At 38.8% G+C, this 21,814-nt stretch overlaps 1 protein-coding gene across 3 annotated transcripts; it reads right to left on the bottom strand.

Moving 5' to 3' along the window:
• Window positions 1-863: 863 nt before the first annotated feature.
• NADSYN1 (NAD synthetase 1) lies at window positions 864-20,971 on the bottom strand. Of its 3 annotated transcripts, XM_082762233.1 has the most exons (21): window positions 20,884-20,971; window positions 20,705-20,765; window positions 20,073-20,189; window positions 19,049-19,102; window positions 18,541-18,630; window positions 17,282-17,333; window positions 16,835-16,923; window positions 14,748-14,865; window positions 13,251-13,382; window positions 12,391-12,465; window positions 12,099-12,223; window positions 11,894-11,942; window positions 11,113-11,215; window positions 10,321-10,489; window positions 9,816-9,951; window positions 8,089-8,195; window positions 7,207-7,338; window positions 6,703-6,772; window positions 5,858-5,986; window positions 5,027-5,203; window positions 865-2,202 (listed from the first exon to the last, which is right to left on the bottom strand). In XM_082762233.1, exons 1-21 carry the CDS (start codon window positions 20,966-20,968, stop codon window positions 2,146-2,148), a joined length of 2,127 nt encoding a protein of 708 aa, XP_082618359.1. In that variant the 5' UTR covers window positions 20,969-20,971; the 3' UTR covers window positions 865-2,145. The 3 variants fall into 3 exon arrangements, with proteins under 3 accessions (XP_082618360.1, XP_082618361.1, XP_082618359.1); XM_082762234.1 differs by lacking the exons at window positions 20,705-20,765; window positions 20,884-20,971 and adding an exon at window positions 19,730-19,772 and having other exon boundaries at window positions 864-2,202; window positions 20,073-20,188; XM_082762235.1 differs by lacking the exons at window positions 20,073-20,189; window positions 20,705-20,765; window positions 20,884-20,971 and adding an exon at window positions 19,604-19,663 and having other exon boundaries at window positions 864-2,202.
• Between the last annotated feature and the right edge of the window lie 843 nt (window positions 20,972-21,814).

Genomic DNA, 21,814 nt, shown 5'->3' with positions numbered 1-21,814 from the left:
TCGCCCTGCGGCTGCCAGGGCGCCAGCCGCTACTTCCCCTTCACACCCCGAGCGGAAAGCGGTGGTAAAAGCGGGCCAGTTCTCATCGGCTTCACCCCCGTGCAGGGCTGGGGTAGAGGAGGCAGAGGGGAAGGGCCAGCCCTGCTCAAGGCAGGCATGGCAGGGCTGCTGCAGGCGCCTGTCAGCGCGGCCAGAAGGAGGTGAAGTGCCATTTGCACAACCGGCCTGAGTGCCACTGCCTAGGGAACTTGGTGTCCTTCTGCTGGCTGCCTGAAACGCTCAGGGTAACCACAGGGCCAGGGGGCACAGAAACAGCCTACTGCTTGTGCTATTGCTGACTGGAAAGAAACCGTTTCCTGCTGTGTCTGGCTGGCTAGGGAGGGAAGCGACAGCTTGAGGAAGAAAGCAAGCAAGACTTGGGATGTGCAAGAGGCTCCTGAACTTCTGTTCAAAAGCCACCCCTTAACTCCAGCTTAAAGAACTGGAAACGCCCAACTACTGGAAGGTGAATCCGAGCTGGGATTTTCCTTCATGTATCCATTTTCCTTCATCTGTGTCCAATGAGGTAAGTTAGTGATGTATTTAAACCAGTACCATATAATAACCCTACCAAAAACAATGCAACATCTTTAACTCCACATGAATCAACTCTCCTGTCTCTCTGAAATGTGGAAAACAACGGTGGAGAACATGACATTTACCAGACATTTTCCATTAACACAATGCACAGCTATTTTAACAGAAGTCTAGCTTGGTCTAACCTCCCCTGCTGTAGCAGTTACAGCATTGTTTGCCCAAAGCCTCACAAATTCATTTTTAATTTCCTCTATTAAAAACACATCTTTCAAATCCAATGGGGAAAAAAAAAAAAAGCAAAGGAAATGGCCAGACATTAAATGAACAGAAAAGGGACTCACATAAAAAATGGTGCAAGGATAGGCTTGTTCCTTTATTTTTCCATAGCTCTGGACCATTAAAAAGATTAATGAAGTTGTGAAGTTAAAATAACTTTTTGGAAGCAGTAGGTGAGAGGATGGTAACACTAACTAAACTCAAAGCTCACTTTATACTTCCTTCTGCAACACCCACTCCACTTCCAGATGTTTTACACCCAGCAAACTTGATTCCAACAGTAAAATGATTATGTAGGCAAGTCGAACCACTCACTGACTGCATAGTCATTGACAACAGACATCACTCAGTTCCTGGCCAGTCAGCACCTGAACAAGTAGGAATAGCAGTAGTGTGAATAGCAAACTTGTGTTTTCTTTTCAACATACCATGAGCCAGAAAACATTTTTTATTTCAGGTAAATTGAGTTACTCTTACACATTAAAAAATGTCTGACACCATGACAACTTAATTCAAAATCCTTAAAGTCCAGCTGAAAAAGAGTGGTAACCATTAAACAGTCCTTGAACATTTGTGCAAAGTTGGTATTACTCCTCTGAGGAAATTAAATCAGAGATTTTGAAATGAATTGCCACTAGTTACACAGCAAGTAAATGCAAAACAAAAAGCTGAACTCTAGATTGGATGCCATTAATAAGGACGTTACCAATATGCTTCAAGTTGGACATGCTTCCGCTACCTTGCTCAATTAATCCTTACACAGCTACTCAAACACTGGGACAGTCTACATAGCTAATGCTAGATACATAAAAGCCACGTAAAATAAGAACTGAGTAAATTACTGTAAAATTACTAGTTTATTGAAAAATAAAATGATTCCCCCCCCAACAACACATGCCAGAACCGTCATGGTTTGTTCTTTCAGTTGAGTATTGCTAAAAATCATATCCAAGTCATTAGAACCAATCAATATCTGTATGCGTATACACTTTCACAAGACTCCCGTGCATTTATATTTGATGGGCTTATCCAAATATTTTCAATCAATTGAAGTAGCTACTGAAAATCCTCAATGAATGATTCTTTAGACAAACTAGGGTTTAAGTGTATTGGGAATAAACCAGAGTCAATTAAAAAAAAAAAAAAAGAAAAAGAAAAAGGACTTGATTATAAATACCATTTACAATGGTAATTTCAACTGTTGTTTGGGTCATCAGTACTCATCATCACAGTATACTCTAGTTTTGAACATCATTTACCAAATTAATTACCAGCATCAAACAAGAGAACAAATCAGTCTTCGACATCTTTGACTACAGAAATTTCTTCCTTTTTTTCCAGATCAGACACCTGTAAGTTAAAAAGAAACAGATTCAATAGTATAATTAAATTAAGTTGCATTTAACATCTCCTGTATTTTCTGACTTCCATCACAAGTCAGTGTAGAGCCCAGATTTATCAGGAAGTGACAGTGGGATAAACTCCAAGGGACAACACAGCAGAACAGGCTCTGTTAGTTGCAGTCAGAAGAGAAAGCCAAACTTTCTCCCAGCCCACCCTCTCAATTGTCCCCAGCTGCTTGCTCTCATCCGTTTCTAGTTTTCTTCATTGGCTGACAAAGGAGTAAGACAAGTACCCAAGCCACCTCAGGAGAAGTCTGGATAAATAGAAAGGGAAGCAAGTCTGTCCCTTTCAGTGACAGCTGTCATATCAGATCAGGCCATAAGCTGGAACCCTGCCCTTAACAGAAACTGGGAAAAAAATGAACACAAGAAAATGCTTCTCATGCACATGCACGCATCCTTGTAAGACTGACCTTCACTGTTCCTGAGACTTAAGAAGAGAAATCACATTATGTTTAGCGACGCTATTGTTAAGGTTAACAATATAAATAGTTTCAGAAAGGATTCCACAAGCTCATGGGGGATAGCACAACAGCAACAATTAAACATGATAGTCTGCATGTTTTCTTCAGCTCTGGAAAGCTCAGTTTTATGTTCCCAAAATCTATGGAGAGATATAGGGGTGGGAAATTATACTATAAATACACTATTCTTATGTTCTTCCCTCAATATCAGCTGCTGGTTGTGAAAAGGTCACACTTACTCAAGCTGGTAGACATTTTGGATTGAGCAAATGTGGCTATTCTTGTGGTGTGACCAGTAAGCACTGGGAAAAAAGAATAAATCAGAAGACAGACTGCAGATAGCTCATCTTTGGGGATGGTTGTGTCAGCCTCCTTCTGAGCTATGTCACTGTTTGGTCTAATTTTGCCACCTATTAAAACCTCAATGAATATTTTGACTATTAGAAATTGTTGCAGTACATGATCTGGCCACATAACCTTTACCCAGCCATAATTTGATACTAGAAACTACAGACAGTGCCACTGCAGCTCCAAGGGTTGATCTAAACTGCTAGAAATTTCCTCACCCAGGTGGAGCCTTCAGCTAAGCAGAGCTGACTGGCATTAGGACTCCAAGGGCCGATCTGGTAATTCCCAGCAAACATTGACATCTAAACCTCCTTGTCTTTCCACTGTTCCTTCTACAATAAATACAGAGGAAATTTTGCACTTTAAGTAGAGTGACTTGATTACCCCATGAAACACAAGTAGAAAAGTATTTTCCACATATCCAACAGATTTCTCTGGTGTTAGCATTCAAACCAGCTTCCATTCACAAATGACCACATGCGCTAGAATGACTCTTACAGGAAAACCTGGTATTGCCTAAATAAAGATGTTTTCTGGCAGAACCATGTCATTCAGAGTTTGCCATGTTTTCACAGTCCTGCTACTATACAAACATATAAAAAAAACAAACACCGTAAGTGCAGATTAAGCACAATTACCAGTGAGACATTGTCCTGGAGCAATTCTCTTCAGAAGTACAGTTGTGCTGAATATGCATAATAAGTGGAAACTCTGACAGCATTCCCTTTCATGAATAGTACAGATTTGACTCATTACTGCAAGTCATTATTTTCCAGCCTTGCAAAAGGCTATTCATAATAACGAGTTATCAGTTCAAGTTACTTCTGAAATACTGCTGCCCAGATAACAGATTATTCCCCAAACTTGACTCCTAATTTTCAAGAATAGATTGCAATGGCTGATACTCTTGCAAGCACAACTGCTACTACATACAAATCGAGCTAAAGACTGTAGCACTATCCTGAATCATTAAAAGATCTTAATCCCATTTTTTGTAAGCATTAAGTAATTACAGGTTGGTCCAGACCCTTCAAAAAATATTTTACTCAACTTGCACTAAGGCCAAAAGAACTCTTTTTCCTGAACTTCAGTGGGAAAGACTCCAGAATTATAGAAAAAAATATACAGACCTACAAAAATGCTGCACATGGTAGCTTTTATCCGAGGTTTCAAGGTAGTAAAATGCTATTACAGCATGTCTGGCATTTCACAGACGAGGTAATTAATATTTTATTACTTATATAAACATGTTCTTAAAAGCAACAGAGGTGCAAAATCTCTGGCAGGGAAAACTTCAAGGTGCTAGAATTCTTCAGCGCAATACTTTTGCCATAAAATAAACGCATTACAACTACGTCAGAGGTGTGACTGAAAACTACAAAGAGATAAGCAGATTACAGTTACAATAGCTGCTTGAGCCCCTCCACACCTCGCAGTGCTCAAACTAAGCACTATACTTCTGCAGTATTTGAGCAAACATATTCGTGAGTTAACTGACTTAAAGGTTCAAAGGAGATACTGTTGTAGAAGCAGGTGGGATTTACAATGAATTGCTGCCTCTCACTGGTTTTCCCCCCACACACATGCAGGTTGTCTTAATCCTGCAATTAAACAGATCCCTTCAGACAGGTCCTGAACTGAAACCAAAATACGTAAGCTTGCTTTCTGTATTATCACAGTACTTCATGAATATAGGCGTAACGTAGAAGTTTCTAGCCTTAATACACAAATTCATCTTTTTTTTTCTTCTCCTCTTGCCTTGCTAGCAGCATGGCAAGCATACTAAACAATGGGAGAAAAAAATCACATTAAAACCAGAGAATTATATGAAAAAAGCAATCAAAGAGATTTCTGTTATCCTAAGTGTTAGTTGTCTCTGCTGGAGATTCACTGGAACTGCGCTTGTCCCATTGAGAGAGCTTTGCATATAAAACCATACACGAGACCGAGGACATTTACCTGTTTATCTATACACCTAAATTGCCAGGACCAGCTGGTGTTATAAAGGAAAGGCCTCAAATCAAACCGGTTGTCATCTGGACTGTAGTTTTCAGCATGGTAGGAAGGAGTGAGGGTGGTCATTTTATGTCTGTTCACCGAGTACATCCTGAAGAAATGCTTAACCTTTGATGCCACCTGGTGTACAAAAGAATATAGCTTTCAGTCAGCTAAAGCATCTTAGTATTTAAAACCTTACATACATTCTGGCTTTACACACCCATTTCCCACCATTAAGACACACGTAAATTACCTACCACTATCAGTAGGAATCACTCTGGATGACTCTATTACAAGAGGTATTTCAGACCATTTTCAGACACCACCTTGGTCTCTGTCTCTAACATTTACCAGTAGCAAAGTGCCTCTTAAGAAACCTAACAATAATCACTAGCCTCTGTGATTCAGGTACTGAACATTTTCCTTTATGCCCAAGAAAGGTAAAAACCTAATGACAGCAAAGTAGATACTCTTTCAAAGCAAGGCTTCAAGAGCAGTTAGCCACATATATTTCAGGGAATAATTTTCCCCTGAAGGTACCGTTCTTAAGTAATTGTTTTCAAATTACCCAATTACAGTTCTAACAATTTCTAACACAAACAACAAACTACATTAATTTAGGAAAGCCACAACAGTTTTTCCAGTGTACTCTTACAACTGTGTAATATCTCTAAACACAAGAGAGTAATTAAACCACCCCTTCAGGTAAGAGGAACTCTACTTGAACATTCTCCAAACACACTCTATATTGGCAAAGACATTAAACAATTTGATTTTTATTTTGTGCATTACCTCTCTTGGAGTACAAATTTCCTTCCACATATTAATCAGCTTACAAAACATACTGTACGGTCCAGCCTTTGCAATCTTTCTCAATTTGCCATAGATGGAGAGCTCCGCATATGTCATCCCCATATCTGCCTGCAATCACACACAGGAACCACAGAAAATCTTAACCATGCAAGTTGTATTTAATAGTCTTATGACCAATTACAATAACCCAGTTTAATCAAAGAAACACTAAAATTAAATTGCCAATGATCAAAAAACCAAACAAACAAGAGAAGAGCAATATTACACAAAGAAGAAAAGAACTGGGATCTCTCTGAAATGGGATATTTGAAATTCTTAAAAGGAATACAGTTTATTTGGCTAGTGAAAGCATTCCTTTCCAGAGGAAGATCTGTTCATTTTCTGTTCTAGATAGCTTCAGTACAGTATATATCAGTAAGATAGGTCAAAACAAGGAAAGACATGAAATTCTAAATAAGCAACCCTTCGCTCTTTTGATATTTAGAAACTCTAAAATAAACAAAATTTTGGAAAATTTCAGAACACACATACTTCCAAGTGTCCACAACAGAGTGATTAAAAAACAAAACAAAACAAACAACAAACAAACAAAACAAACAAAAAACAAATGAACAAAAAAATATTGACTTCCTCTTTTGTAGACTGCTGTCAACACAGATAACGCTGGTGCAAGACACTGGTTAGTGCCTGGTCAATATCTTAGACATTTTCTGACACACTCATTGATACACATGGATACATAGAACAGCAAACAATATTTTTTGGACAAAAACCAAGGCTGGGGATAAAGCTTACCAGAGCATTTTAAAGTCACTGCCCATTACCTCATCAGTTTGAGACACTTGTCCATCCACCAGGGGCTCTAACTCCGCAGTAGGTGGAGCTGCCATGATACTGTAAGAGGAAGAAGAAAAGTAAATTTTACCCAGTCTCATTAGTCTGGTTTGTTAAAAATCACGTGCTTTATTCAAACTTTCTTCAGAGCATAAGCAGCTGACTAGATAGCCCTGAGAAGTGGTACTTGAAAGCTGTTTCAGGTTTATAAAACAATGCCTATACCCAAAACATAAAACATCTGTTCAGTTTCCTCAGTGGTTTTAAACAACACAAATGTTTGTATACAGTAACTCCTAAGACTTGTGGCACCCAGCCACTTAGATTGGTCTTCTGTAAGTATGCACAATAATCTAAAAACAGGGATGGGCAGAAACCTTTTCTTTATTAGCATTTGCAAAATTACTGCAACTTAGCTCTGTTAATAAATAAAAAATTTTTAAAAATCCACAATATGTAGTATAGACACCAAACATCACTGCTTCACTACTCACCTTCTGAGGGCTGTGAGCTGAAAGTTTTCAATACAGTATTGTATGAAGTTCTTCAAATCAGTCTTGCTGATTCCACCAATGGGATTGATATCGGCACTTGAACAATCATACTTTGTTAAGTAACCTCGGAGACTGAGCAAGAGAAGAAATTTTACATAACAAATAAGAATGTAACATTAGTATGCTATACAACAGTTTATATTAGATAGATTACATATGTGGTATGAAGACAGGGACAAACAGACTGCATACTGTTAGCATGTTTATACATAAAGGACAAACAGGTGTGCAGATGAACCAGAGCTATCCTGAAGCCATGAAATTGACAGGAGAAGGAAGATGATATCTTAAACAGTTATGAAGCACTACTAAAATACCCACACTAAGGTAATATATTAGGTGAAAAAACAATTAAAATACTGTCCTGACCATTCAAAATAATAATAATAATAATAATATCCCGAACTCCTAGAATCAATGCACGCTACTCTCCAAACTTTTGACATTATGAGTCCCAGGATCTTTATCTTCCAACAGCCAGCTCTAATGACAGTACTCCACATTTATGAAGTCGATTTTTCAATTCAAAAGTTCACAACTTAATTACAAATTGATGAATTGAAAATATAACAAATAACAGACCTGCTGAGGAAGTAATAGTCGTTCGTTGGAAAACTACAATACTTTGGTTGTAAACTGAAAAATACACAGTTTTGCCATTCAGGTTGATTCAACTGTTATCATTCTTTTCACTGCTATCTGTGTACTCTCAGCTTTTTACCTCTTCTGAGGTAACAGCGTACACTGCGATTTGGTAGAGCTAAAGAACTGCACTGACCTGTTCCCAGTTCACCTGGTTTTTGATTTCTAATTTTTACCAACCTTTCATCCACATTGGCTGATCCTAGCACCAGAAGTCCCCCTGGCATCCCACGAGTCCAAAGTGTCAGCTGAGCAAACAGGTAGGAAAGGACCATTCTTACTCGAGCCTACAAAGCAAAATGAAAAAAAAATTAATTAACAAAGCAAAGTAATCTCTCTCCAATCATATCTAATTAACAATTCTCTAAACAAACCCATAAAGAACAAAATGTGAGAGGGCTAATTGCTGCTGCAAGGACTGTCTTGTGGAGGGGATGTTGAACATGCACTTGGGAAAGCTAGATCCAGTATTGGCTAGTGCCACAAATGTGACTGGGCAAGTTTATTCTACTCTGAATTGTAGAATGGGAAGTAGTTGTGATTCCTGCAAGCGCTGATAAGCATCCAAGAGGGATAAAATACGCAGATAAACCATCTAACACACCTTCTTATAGATTGTTAGACTAACCACATTTATGCAAAATTTCTAAGAAGTTCCATTTCTGTCCCCACTCCAAAACTCATATTTTCCAAGGAACGTAACAATACTGAACACAGACATAAATTCAACCTCCAGCTCTAGCTACAGCTGTGTGTGATGTTAAGCAATTCACCACATTCTTTTGTCACCAAGCCTATGCCATTGCCAAAAAAATGATAAAAGGTGCAATGTTTTTTTCCTGAGAAGACTGATGGAGTTATCAAGTAATAACGGGGGAAGAAAAAATCACATCCTTGGCTAAAAATAAAAAATAAGAATAAAAAATAAGAATAAAAAATAAGAATAAAAAATAAGAATAAAAAATAAGAATAAAAAATAAGAATAAAAAATAAGAATAAAAAATAAGAATAAAAAATAAGAATAAAAAATAAGAATAAAAAATAAGAATAAAAAATAAGAATAAAAAATAAGAATAAAAAATAAGAATAAAAGAAAGAAATACTATCAAACAAGATAATCAACATTTAGCCAGAGTTAAAGCTGACTACCTGCTTCGATTGGAAGCTTTTAAGAACAGGCCCAAAAGAAAACTATCAAGACAATGAAAGGTACATCTGTAGCCAGGGACTAGAAGAGCTATTTGGAAATCACTTGACAGCTATGTTTTTTGTGCTTCTACATAATATGTGAAGCAGCAGTACCCAAGTACAGCACTGATCTGTTCTGTCACAATGAAAAAGTTTAAGTAGAAATATGTATTTGAGCCACGTTTTTATAAGCCATTTTATAAGCTATTTAAGCACATTCATATCATCTACCTTCTAAAACTGAGAAGGTCCAGGAATTGGAATACGTAAGCCTGACATCTCACGCAGTGCCTGTTACAGGCTGGTACTGTTAACCAGAGTTAAGTTTAGTGTATATCAGCAAAGTTTTTAAGTCTTGCCCTGCCACAATCCTACTAGCTCAAGACTCATCTATGAAAACACTTTGCTGCTCATTTTCCTGACCTGGTGACTTTCTGCCACTTTTCTAAACACCATCTGGACTACTGCTTTTAATGGGATACAGGCATGTACTATTTCTTCCTGACCATCCCATGAGGTTTTAAGAATCACAAGCAACAATTATCTTCCAAGTTATATGGGATTGTAGATTTCCGCTGCAGACAAGCATTTAGTGGAAGCCCATAAATCTTCAGGAATGTATCACGATGTGTTCAGATCTTCACAGCAATTGAAAGGAAGGGCCCCAGTGCTACTTTACCATTTTGTACTATTTTAAACAAAGCCTTTGTGAAACACACCTGCACATTCTGGAGTGCCAGATTTTCTCTGCTGCTCCCTCCATAGACAGAAAAACAGGGAGTTCGACCTGTCACCATGCTGAAAATTCCCACAATAGCTTTCACAGCCGCATCTATGTTCAGGTTGATGTGATAGCTGACAAGAATTCAAACAGAAGTGACTCAGCTAGCACAGTCCGACTACATAAAAAACATTAAAGTTCTTAAAACAAATACACACATCCATAAAATGATGTTTTAAGACTGCTACTAACTCAGATCTGGTATGAAGAACCTTAAGAAAACATAACATTTTCCAGAGTCTGTTTCCAAATTTTTATGTTCTTCACCAAATGATTCCAAGCATGCCTCACATTTACACACTTAAATAATATGTGTAATAATATCCTTCTTACACACATTTAGTATTCCTCTCCTACTTTTGCCATTTTAGACTTTGAAAGCTTTATATGCAAGTCTTTTCCAGAAGATGAGGGTTTTTTTCCTATTTCTTCCCAATCTCTACCTGCCTATTTGCTCAGCCAGAAGTTTAGCCCTGTTGCAAGTGTCCTGGGAGGAGTTCTCACTAGCCATGTAGCAAGTGGTAAAGATACGCTTGCAAAATTCTCGAGGATCCTCAGGGACATAGGTCTCATCATGCACAATCTTGCGTGTATCAGCCAGCACCTCTGCATCTGAGGACAAAGGAAAATAAATAAAATGAGTAAAAATTGTTGTCATCCTACTATCCAGGGTATGCAAATATCTTTTATGTTTCTTGTATTCCAATTAAGCTTTACACTGACCCTCACAAATAAGGTAACTTCATCTAACTCTCCAAACATGTTTTCATATATTAAAAAATAAATCCTGGTTTTGCTTCTAATTTTGAGCAAGGAAATATTAAATCCTTTTGTTCTATGCCTTAAAGAAGCTCCACAGAAACATGATTCCACATATACAAAGGGCTTGAACCATGCCCAGCCGTGTTCTGCAGTGCTGAATTTAATAAAGGAAAGAATTCTCAAAATGGAATCCCAAAACTACATCAGCCAACATCTTGAACAATACTTTAGACAGAAACCGGTCTGAGTTTCACACCCAGTTCTTAAACCCTGAATGAAAGCTATTAAGCCAATTCAAAGAACCTGAAATCTGAACCTGTTTTTCTGGAATTTCTGAAGAGATGCAAAAGACACCATTAAAGCTGGGCAAAATTCTACTATTAATGAACCCTTGCATCTATTGCACCTAACTAATATTAATTTGTCCTTAATCATTAATAAATATGGCTAACCAGACACGTGTATCTACTTACTTCCATTCTTGACTGCCAGGCAAACCTGGTGACACATAGAGTACACTATGCATGCTGTAGCAGAGCTGTCAATTCCACCACTAAGAGGTAGAAGAAATCCCGCCTTGAAAACAAAGCAAGGAAGAAATTCAAAAATACAAAGTCAGAAAAACATGTATTTCACCATTCAGAGACACACTCTAGTAAATTACATATGCACCGTTCAATCTGTTATGTTGAGCAGGAAAACAAACAAACAAAAAAAATAAAAATCCCACAGATCTAGCAAATCCCCTTCAACTCTTACCAACTGGAAAAATCCAAACAAGGAGTCAATGTAAACCCTCTGGATATAAAAATTGTCAGTCTGTCTTATTGCTATATTCTAGCAATACAGAAGAGCTCATAACTAGGACCAAAGTTTTCATATGTAATTTACCATTGAACTGAACTACTAATTCTTGTCACTCTGCTTATTCTAAACACCCTCCTATGCCATTAAAAATATTTTTCTTACTGAAAAATAGTGTTCCAAAGCAAAAGAAATCTCATTTAATGAGGTATGTTTGACTATTGCTTTCAAAGAAAGCACGACTCTGAAGGAAGAGGTCTGCAGAGCATACTAAAGTCACGCCATACATGTTTCAAGTCTAAATGAGCTACCAGTGAGATCTAACCTTGCACCATGAACTAGCGACATCAGTCTGCATTAGCAGCAGCACAGGACAGCAATCTGTACTGTCCCTATACCACAGAAGAAGGTGCATAGGCTATGACAAAGAACAAAAAAAACATTTCTTACCTGTTTGCTGCGCCTTAAGTAGTCCCAGAGCCAACATGCAGGACCAAGGCTGAAATCACAGAATATCATCAGTCCAAGCGTGTTATGGGATGATAACTTGCAACTCCCCCAATGAGAGACTGTCTTTAGTTAAATGTAAAGAAATTGTATTTATCTCCATTAGTTTTAAACTTTTTATCATGTAATCAGTTCAATGTGTGCTTACCAGATCTCCTCTTCAGGACTATGATGTCTCCACTGGATTGGCATACAAACAGGTACAGCTACATCATCAGAACATGACAGAGCAAAATTCACTTTTATCCTAGGATAGGGATTCACTTTACTTGCCTACGCAAAAATACAGAAGAGTTGGCAGACATAAATTTTAATGAAGCATAAACCCATACAACAGATCTGTAGAACACTGAAACATCAACACATGCAAACAGCTTTTAAATTCAATAACTATTCAAACTTGGCAGAGTTTACAATTGATCTGTGTAAAGAATTCTTACCGCTAAATTACGAGATGAAATCTCTGCTCTGTAACTTCGAACATCCTCCAAGTCCAGTGTGGCAACAAGCACCTCCTGTGGAGAGGCTCTCAGTATTAGATTGATTCCACATAGACTGATAAAAAATGCTTGACACGACTGGACTCAAACAAAAAAAAGTGCTAGGGAAGAAAAACGCATGTAAAACTTTTTCCAATACAGATCTTTCTGCTCGCTTTACAATTCATCTCTGTCTCAGTAGATTTACTTATATAACAAAATGAGAACAGCTGACTCAATTCACTGAGTACTCTAGGATGCTCATAAACCACAACAAATACATAGCACTTATCAGACGGCTGAACAATGAGTTCACCATCAGTTGCAGCAAAGAACTAGAGGAAAAGTCAAGAAGCATACTGGGTAAAGAGATGAGCATGACACAAAAAGTGATGAAACCTACAGCTGTGATGACAAATTACCGAGAAAGGGGGCTTTTAAATAACGATCAACCTATCCAACCTTTTGTTTACCAAGGCAGGTCAGAATTAGAACACTGCAGTCTTCACACTTATTTGTTTGAATAAATAATATAAATTAAGAGAGCCTCTCCTAAACATGGTGATTATATTCTCAAATACTTATATTAAGTTGCTACACTGTGACAGCTCTTCCTTGCTCGCAAAACCAGGACAGCTACTGCAGATCAAGGCAATTTAATGAGGAAAAAGCCTTTGACCCCATTGAATAACACCGTAAAAACATATTTTTAGTCTATGAGACATAGACCTAGTATCAGTAGATTTTCTGAAAAGTCTTGAGCATAACCATAGCTCCACTAGCTTCAGCTGTAACAGTTATCTATAGGTTGAATGTATTACCACATCATCGAGTGAAAATTGAGATCCTTGTGCGATTGTCTCTCCATTCATAGAAATCATGGCACAGCCATCATAATACAGACGATCACCATCACAGCCCTTCTGGTTAGATAAAATATATATTCCACCATTCTGAGAAGAAAACAAGCAAACAGACAAAAAACTTATTTCAGAATGTAGTACCTGACAATTTTAAACAAACTTTTTCCACTATTCAAGTCCTTCTCATAATCCTTCTCTAAGATGGGAACGACTTAGGGCTTAGACCCTTGTTTTTTTCCATTTGAAAAAGTACTTTACACACTATACATACAACAGAAACATATAATAACGTAAGTAAATGTAGTACATTAACTCTATCCCCTTCTTGCTGTTGGAAAACACATCTCCTGTTACTAGCTTGAAGAGTCATACCCTTAGCCCAAACGGAGAGGGCTACATTTCAAAACTGAAATGCTAAGTTCATGGAGAGATTGACAGAAGAGGGAAAATAATGGCAGAAGCTGTGTTTGGATCGCTTCTCTTTAAAATAGGCAGAATTTTCAATGTCGAAAACCAAAATAAATTTTAAGTATGACGATGACAGGAAAAGTAATGGCTAAGTTTAAAGACAGATTTCTATTTTCCCTTCCTGAGACAGTTACCAATATTTCTCCAAGAGAATTTTGCTTTGTGAACGAAGATCAAAAAAGGAACTGTGAATTTATGGAAATGACAAACGAAAACATCGCCCTACACTGACTGAATTACATGCTGGTAACAAGCCATCAGTTCAGTACATAAAGCACATGGAGGGAGACTGCTGAGGCACAGATAACTACAGGGAACAAGCAGAGCCACTAGTAGTTTGTCCTGCATGGAAAATGCATGTTCAACTATGCCCTTTCAAGCCAGTTGCTTCTCTGTACGCAGTAGATTCAACATTTCATGCTTCCAATTACAGAGCAGTCAGTTACTCTGAATAACTACTATTTTCTGTCTCCTATACTAGTACAATATTTTATCTTCACAGTTTAATGGAATTAAGATAAAGAACATCAATTGCATTTTTGCAACAAACCTCCAGAGCTGGAAGAAAATAAACTGCTTTAAGGTATTCTGACTCTCCTTTATAGAGGTGTGTGGAAAATAAGATTATATAGTTGGTATGCCAATGCAGAACTATGAGTTCCTGTGCCAAGTTCCTTCTTAGCGCGTTCCTCACATGTGCACATGCATACATTTGTTTCTCCCATATTCCCAAGCAAATACTAAATAGCATTTCTTCTGCTTTCCTGCTCCGCAGATCATACAGAGCTGATCTGTAACCAAATAGCCTCCAGCATTAGAGCATTACCTACAGCAGGGCTCCCCAAAGAAGTACAGAATCCCAGCAGCTGGAGGGAAGGTAATCACAGGCCAACAAACAAACAAACATTTAAAAAAAAAAAAAAAACACTTCAAAACACCCAAGTAACAAGGTCTGTCAAGGTCATTAAGCTCATGCCTTAAGTATACCTTTGCTGTAGCAGAATTCACCAAATCCACCCGGGTATGCGCCTTCCGCAGCACATGGTGACTCCCTGAAGAATTAGTGAAAATTTCCACACCATCAAGTCCCATTTCAATATGAGGGCTGTCAAATCAGAAGGCAGAAAAAAAACTGAGTTGGCAATCACATGCAGCTGGGAATATTGCAGGTATCATTTAAAACCACCATCACCAAAAACATTTATGTCATTGCCAGTTTTCTCCAGGTCTTAGCTCAAACAAAGCTAGAGCTCACAAAAACATCTGTTTTCCTGCATAGCTTGATTCTTGTCAAAGACCAGTAGTGGTTGCAGTGGGCAGGTGGGGTTTTGCTAATTGTATTCTAAATAAAATGCCTTCTACTTTATTCCATAGAAGTCTGGGTCACAAAGAAAGAAAACAAGACAGTCTTGGTCTGAAAGGGCAGCACCAAGACCCTATGAAATGACCTAACTTTTACTGTTTCTCTCTTTTTCAAATGTCAAAAAAAAAAAAAGAAATAGAAAAAAAAAAACAAAAAACATAGTATCTTTGTATATAACATACCACACCTGCAGTTACAAGGAAATGAATTACTTGAGTTGAAGGATTTGTAAAGACATCTGGAACATTTTATTTATTCCACATTAACTACAACAGCTTTCATGCAACCACTTCTTTTTTTTTTTTTCCTCTCCATTCCCGGGTCTAAACTTTGTAAATACGTTCTTCTTTGTCTTTGGGAAGAACTTAAAATTGTAGCAGGAACTAAAGTAAAACCAGGAACTATTACTTAAGGGCACTAGACTTTGCTTCCTGTTAATGACCTTTAGTTGTTTCCTTCTGCCTTGTATGATGATGGTTTAAAAAATAGAGAAGGATTAAGCTAATAGGTAAACAGATGCATCTCAAAGTGATGGAAGCCTAAGCGATCCAAGAACCTAAGCTCTAGCTTGTCCATTATAACAAGGCTCTACTTGTCTAAGAAAATGAAAAAAAAAAAACTCTAGTACTCCCAATTTTTTGAGACTGTGAATAGTAAATGATATAATATGGGATTATAATTACTGGCAAAACCAATACTCCAGAAATTCGGCCTGCATGCCAAATAAAATCATGAAAGGATGGCTTATCCCACCTATCTTCCACTTGGGAAAGAACATAATCTGATATTTACACTAAGAGGAGCAGTAGACTGAAATAACTAAGTTCTTCTTCATTGTGCCTACCACTCCCAATGTTTCCCAAGACCCAGAGAGTCAGCAATACTGCTTTTTCAAAGCAGGTTAAGCTTCATACAGAGCACTGAAAGAAAGGAACACCTTAAAACATGGCTCAGTATTTCAAATGATATTCTCTATCTCAGCCATGCTGAGGTTTTTAATGCTTACTATATCCCAACAGAATGAGAAGATCTCCCATTTCATCCTCAAAACTTTCCATTTCTCCAGCTGATCAATGTTTCATAGAAACAAAGGCTCATTGGTCTATTACTGGTCACTAATTACTCACTTCCCTCTACAGCTATTCAATCCACTGGAATATATAGAATAGTAGCCTTGCAAGGGTTATCATTGGGAACACAGCCTTCATCGTGAAAATTAGCTGGATTCTCTGAACCTGACGAAAGAAATGGGAGCTCTTCATTTGTGTCCAAGCAATTCCAACAGGATAATGACTCGCCCTGTCATTTTCAGGAGTGTAACTGACCCACATACAGACCTGTTGTGGTACCTATCCAACTTCTTGAAAGATACAGAAAACCTTATTGAAATGTTTTTGTTGTAAATACAGTCCTCAGTTTCTGGACAAAGCTGACACATTCTACCAGCAGAAATTCCAGAACTGCAATGCACAAGGCACATAGCAGATAACAGTGAAAAGGTTTTATATGGAGACAAGCATCAAATAATTTGAGCCCCTTTTACTGAAACTTTTCCCATGATGTATTTCTTGTTCCTCATTATATTTAGCTTATTGGTGCTTTCTGAGAGATATACTACATAGAATAACAAGCAGATTCTTTACAGAAACACTTCTTTCAGGAAGGTCCAAGGTATGCTTTAGTTTACTTTCCATTTCTTCTTTTGCTTTACCTGTTTGGCGCCCAGAGCTCTTCACATATTTCCGTCCCTAGACAGGTATCTTTGGTTGCTAGCACTGCATCCCCAAAAGGAACAGTGTCCTAAGAGAAAAAAGAAAACAAAACAACATCCGTACTTAAATGGAATGGAAGAATCTATCTCGTCAAAATCAGAAAGTTACCAACAAACCTTAAAAAAACAGAACTGAATATTCACTGTACATATAAACAACTGAGGCAAATTTAAGCCTTCCATGTTTTGCTGCTAAATACTTACACCAATTAGGTTAAATTATGTTTTCATTTAATCTGAGAACTATTATTGAAATATCTGAATTTGCAACATGACTGACAGAATAATTTGGTGCTCTATTGTTTCATGCCACAAATTCCCTGCATTTAGATGGCTGAGTTATGAAGATAGCAAAGTTAAAAAGAAAAGACTCCATTAAGAACTTACCTGCCCTGTCACTTCCTGAATTATCCTTGGTAGAAAATACTCCTCCACGTGCCTAAAGCAGGTTTATAAACTGTGAATACATGGTCACGTAAAGCATAGCATAACAACTGATTCTAACATCCACACTGTGTCATCTCCTAACTGTGAGTAAAGAAATTGCACTGAAGTTGTACAGTACCGGGTATGTAAAAAAAAATATATATTAAAAAATGCAAATGTTAAGATTAAAATTAACAACAACCTGTTTTGCTTCAGAAATTCATGGTGAACATGAAAACAGAATTTTATAAAGCTTAAGATTTCATAACTGTACAGGGTTGTCTATTTCTGGCTTCGTAAGTCTTGCTTCTGTATTTTCCAATTAATAATCAAGTATTAAAACAGCATGTCTTCAGGCTGAAGCCTGAGGTGGACTTCTTCAGTAGAAAAAAACTTTAAGGGAGACATCCTGATTCTGCAGAGAAACAGGCATGAAGAATGCTTAAAGTGAATTAACACGAGTAATTATGTCACCCTCCAAGAGTTAAGAGGTCACACAGCAGTGGAAATAACCTCTACTTAACATGGTAATATATGGTGAATGTTAGGGGTACGCAGCTTTCATGCTTGCTCCCTTCTAGTTATAAACTAGACCGATAAAGAACACACCAGGTAAGTCAAATTTGAAATAAAAAATTCCCTTTTGCAGTGCTACTCCAGAAATAACTTGAAGCTCATCCAGAATTGACTGGGATTAAGAGGACAGATATGCAGGAACTCTCAGAAGTATTTTACTAAGACCATCAAGTTATAACCATTCTTTGACTGCAGGATGAGCGAACAGTACCAGAGACGTGTACCAAGCATATTTCCCTGCTTCATAAGGTACGTAAGGTAGCGTCCTTCCCTTGCAGTCATGAAATTCTAGCTGAGCTCATTCGTTCTACACCATTCTCCTGTTTAATATTGAACAGGATGCAATCAAGCAGATAAACATACGCTCCTCCAGTCCTGACCTGCCTATGAAAGCATACAAAAGGAAAGAGAGCACTACACTGGTGGCAGGATCATTCAGCCACACTTTTCTTGCGAGCTCAGCAATTCAGAGTTTGTTTATGTTTAATAAGCTTTTTAACTAAGTTGCAATTACATAGCTCTACTGACTTTTGTTTTGATGTTCACCCTGTAGCTGATGTACTGCAATATTTTTCAATCCTTCTGCTGCAGCTGCAAATGGCAAGCTGTGTTTCTTAAACGCAGTTAAACAGTAGCCAACCTACCTTGCTTTGCTCCATGGTGTAAACCATCTAAGTTCTCTATAGTTTCCTGCATTTGCCAGTGATATTTTCGGTCTAATCAGAAGGATTTTTCTTAAAATATAAATTAAAACAAAACAGAAAGGGTGAATTAAGACCTGATGTGCAAGCACATAAGACTAAATAAGAACATTGATGAAAATCAACTCACTGATTTTTTCTAGTGTGACGTACAGTAAACAACATTTATTTATTTATTTATTTATTTAAACATTTCTGTCTGTAGACGTAAAAGTTTTCTTTCTGGGCTCTTCAAAAAGTGTTTCAAAAAACAGTGGAAATTTAGATTCTACAGGGTCAGAAAGGAAAAACAGATGATGCAAAACATTAAGTCATCTCTCTAAAATTTAAGAGATAGGAGGACAACACCATCCCCTTACATAGCACTAAAGAATCTTACTAGAAGGCCAAACAGGTCTCTGAAACGTTACGCTAATGTTCTGACTCACAAAACATGTAAAGAACTACTTACTTATTTAAGAAGATCACTCGACAATTGTAGCGAACATTTTTGTGCATAACAGGCCTGCAAAAATAAGAAGAAAAATTACCAGTGGCTAACCAACGTTATCAGATTAAATTTAAGAAAAAGAAAAAAAAAAGAAAAAAGCTACACAATCTCCTTCAATACACAAAAACTATGTTAAGACAAATCTATATTGTATCACTCAAGGGAATTAAATAACACAATATATGTAGTTTCTAATGTTTATATTAGAAAAGTTGTTTACAAAACTCTTTGGTTTTCTGTCAGTTTCAGATATTACCAATGATTACCGGATATTACTGGTGTGCCTGAGAAACACCAGCAGACCCCAATGCCATTGGCTGGGCAAACCTGACCGACTACGATACTACCAGGCTGGTCCAAAGTAAATAAAAGGTAGCTTTACGCATTCGATACCAAGAAACAGGTATGCACATGTGTTACTTTTACAATTACAAAATATCACAGCTCACTCACAGCACATAACTTACAATGTTTATTTTTTACGTTTATTTGAACATCAAAATGATTATGACATACATGTACGTTGTCTGTGAAGACAGCTGTCAGTTAAAGCAAGGTACATGAGCCGTGACATTCCTGAAAGACAAGTCAATTTATAAAGCCCTTTTTTTTTTTTTTTTTACATATAATACAAGGTCTTACCCAAAACCTTGTCCATGACAGTAGGGCCCAGCCATTTAGGTTCCTGAGAAAAAAAAATTTTACTTCTCTCTTGAAGAGCCCAGCCACCAGGAATCTCACTCCTCTGCCCCCCAAGTGAAAAAAAAAAAAAAAAAAAAAAGCATTTTGAAAGGATTACATCAGAAAAAAAACACCTTATATGTTGCGATCCTACTGGTGCAAATTAGAATGAAAAGTAGTATGGCTCCTAAGATGTGCTTACAAGTTTGCTGCAAAATCCTCATTATCCAGAGACATTTGTTTACGCAACATAGACCGCATTCTCAAAAGAGGTAGCGCTTAATCCTGCTTATACAAGACTTACATTCCCACATCACAGATAATATCTTGAGTAACTGGAGACTCCAAAAGCTTTGCCAGAACTTGAAATGAGTGCAGGAGTGTATCAGACTCATAATAGTGATCTGAGCAGCCATAACCGCTGTGTAGAAAAAGAAATAAATTGTCAGGCAGATATAAAATTATAAATTATATAAATAATTATATATATATAATACAGACATAAATTTATCAGTAACAGAACTGTGGGACCAGAACTACTCCAGACATGAAACATCTCACTGTATATGCAGTTTATAGAGAACACGAAGATGCAGCGCTGTGCGCATCAGCATTGAAGGCTGTTTAAAATTCCTCGGTGCTGCTGGGATATTCCTTGCTAAAGCAGCAGCCTGCGCATAGGCAGAACTCAAAGTACTGCAGGCACCATGAGGAAAGCTCGCTGAAATAAGCCAACAAATATTGGTATAAGGTAAGTTTTTAAGACAGGTTTTGCAATACTTTGCTTGCACCTGCAATGTGTCTGTTTGCACTGACAGCCACGTGTTTTTAACGCCAGTTTAAACATTAGACTACTACATGTTTTCTTAACCATTTTTAGTACTTAATTATTGCCGTTTCTTAACCCCAATCAGCTAATAACCGCAGCGCTCCTACCAAATTTCGAGCTCAGGACCAAGCCTGTATCTGGCTCCTTTGCCCTTTGCGATTTCAATACCTGGAAAAGAAAGGAGCATGCTCAAGCAGCAGTCGGGACCCTAACCCTAACCCTGCCCGGCCTCCCCAGGACCCCAAACCAGGCAGAGGGGATCCCCCCGGGACCCCTCAAGGCTCACTTTTGAGGATCCTCCCCGCGTTGCCCTCAAAATCCAGCGCCCACTGGTTGAGGGCGCAGGCTGCCAGCCGCACCGCCCGCCCCATGGCGCCGCCGCCGCAGCGCCGGGCCCCGCCTCAGGGGCTGGGACTGAGGGGCCGTGCCTGGGGGGGGGGCTCTGGCCGAGCAAATGAGGGGTGCCCGCTGCCAAAGCCCGGGGCGCTGAGGGCTAATTAGCTAATGAGGGGTGCTGCCTGCGGCGGGACGCGAGAAGCTCCCTGCCCTGGCCTTAATCCCGGTCTGGCTGCGACCTGCTGCCACGATCCCGGGTGCAGCTCCCCCCGTGGGCCTTCCCCTTGCGCCTCCTTACCCCGCCTCGGCCATTTTGGCAGGCTCGGCCTTTATTTTAGCACCCTCTGAGAGGTGTCTGCCGAACCTGGGTCAGACTGGGAGTGCTGAAGGCGATGGGGGTAACACGGAGCAGGACACAGAGGTCTGGGAGCTGTCTGACCGCATGCGGCACCAAAGCAGCTTCAGGGCACAATGCCCCGCAGGGTTCCTTAGGGCTCAACCCGTTCTGCGTTTGGCCTTATCGATGGGACGCTTCCTAACATTATCCTGTACTAAATTGTCTCCTGGGGCATCAGGTCCCTTTCGTTCAACATCCTTGTTCTTTGTAGTGGTCCCTCCTACATGATGGCCAAATCTGGCCTTCGGGGCCACCGCTGCTCACAGTGTGCCTGCGCTATTGGAGGCACTGACTGGAGCAGCCATGAACTCAGTCACCCAGGGTGCACTCAGGGTCTGTGGCTGCTACTTTGGGAGCTCAAGCTTCAGCCACCAGCACCCTCACACAGCACAACACCCGCACACAGCACAGCACGTCAGCCCGTGGCTGTGGGGAGGGATCGCATCCTGCAGGCTGCACGGCAAATGCTGCGTGAGGGCGAGGA

Source organism: Aythya marila (genome assembly GCF_965140915.1).
Source record: "Aythya marila genome assembly, chromosome: 5".
Classification (NCBI taxonomy): Eukaryota; Metazoa; Chordata; class Aves; order Anseriformes; family Anatidae; genus Aythya; species Aythya marila.
This window is presented reverse-complemented; position numbering and strand designations above follow the sequence as displayed.

Bases quoted from the DNA above. Each gene is read 5' to 3' on its own strand.
- NADSYN1 (XM_082762233.1), bottom strand. From the start codon at position 20,968: ATGGGGCGGGCGGTGCGGCTGGCAGCCTGCGCCCTCAACCAGTGGGCG. The intron at 16,924-17,281 runs GTAAGTTCTTAA...TTTTTCTCTTAG, and splicing joins TTCAGGAAGTGACAGGGCAG to GACACTGTTCCTTTTGGGGA. The intron at 11,216-11,893 runs GTAAGAAATGTT...TTTGTTTTCAAG, and splicing joins ACTTAAGGCGCAGCAAACAG to GCGGGATTTCTTCTACCTCT.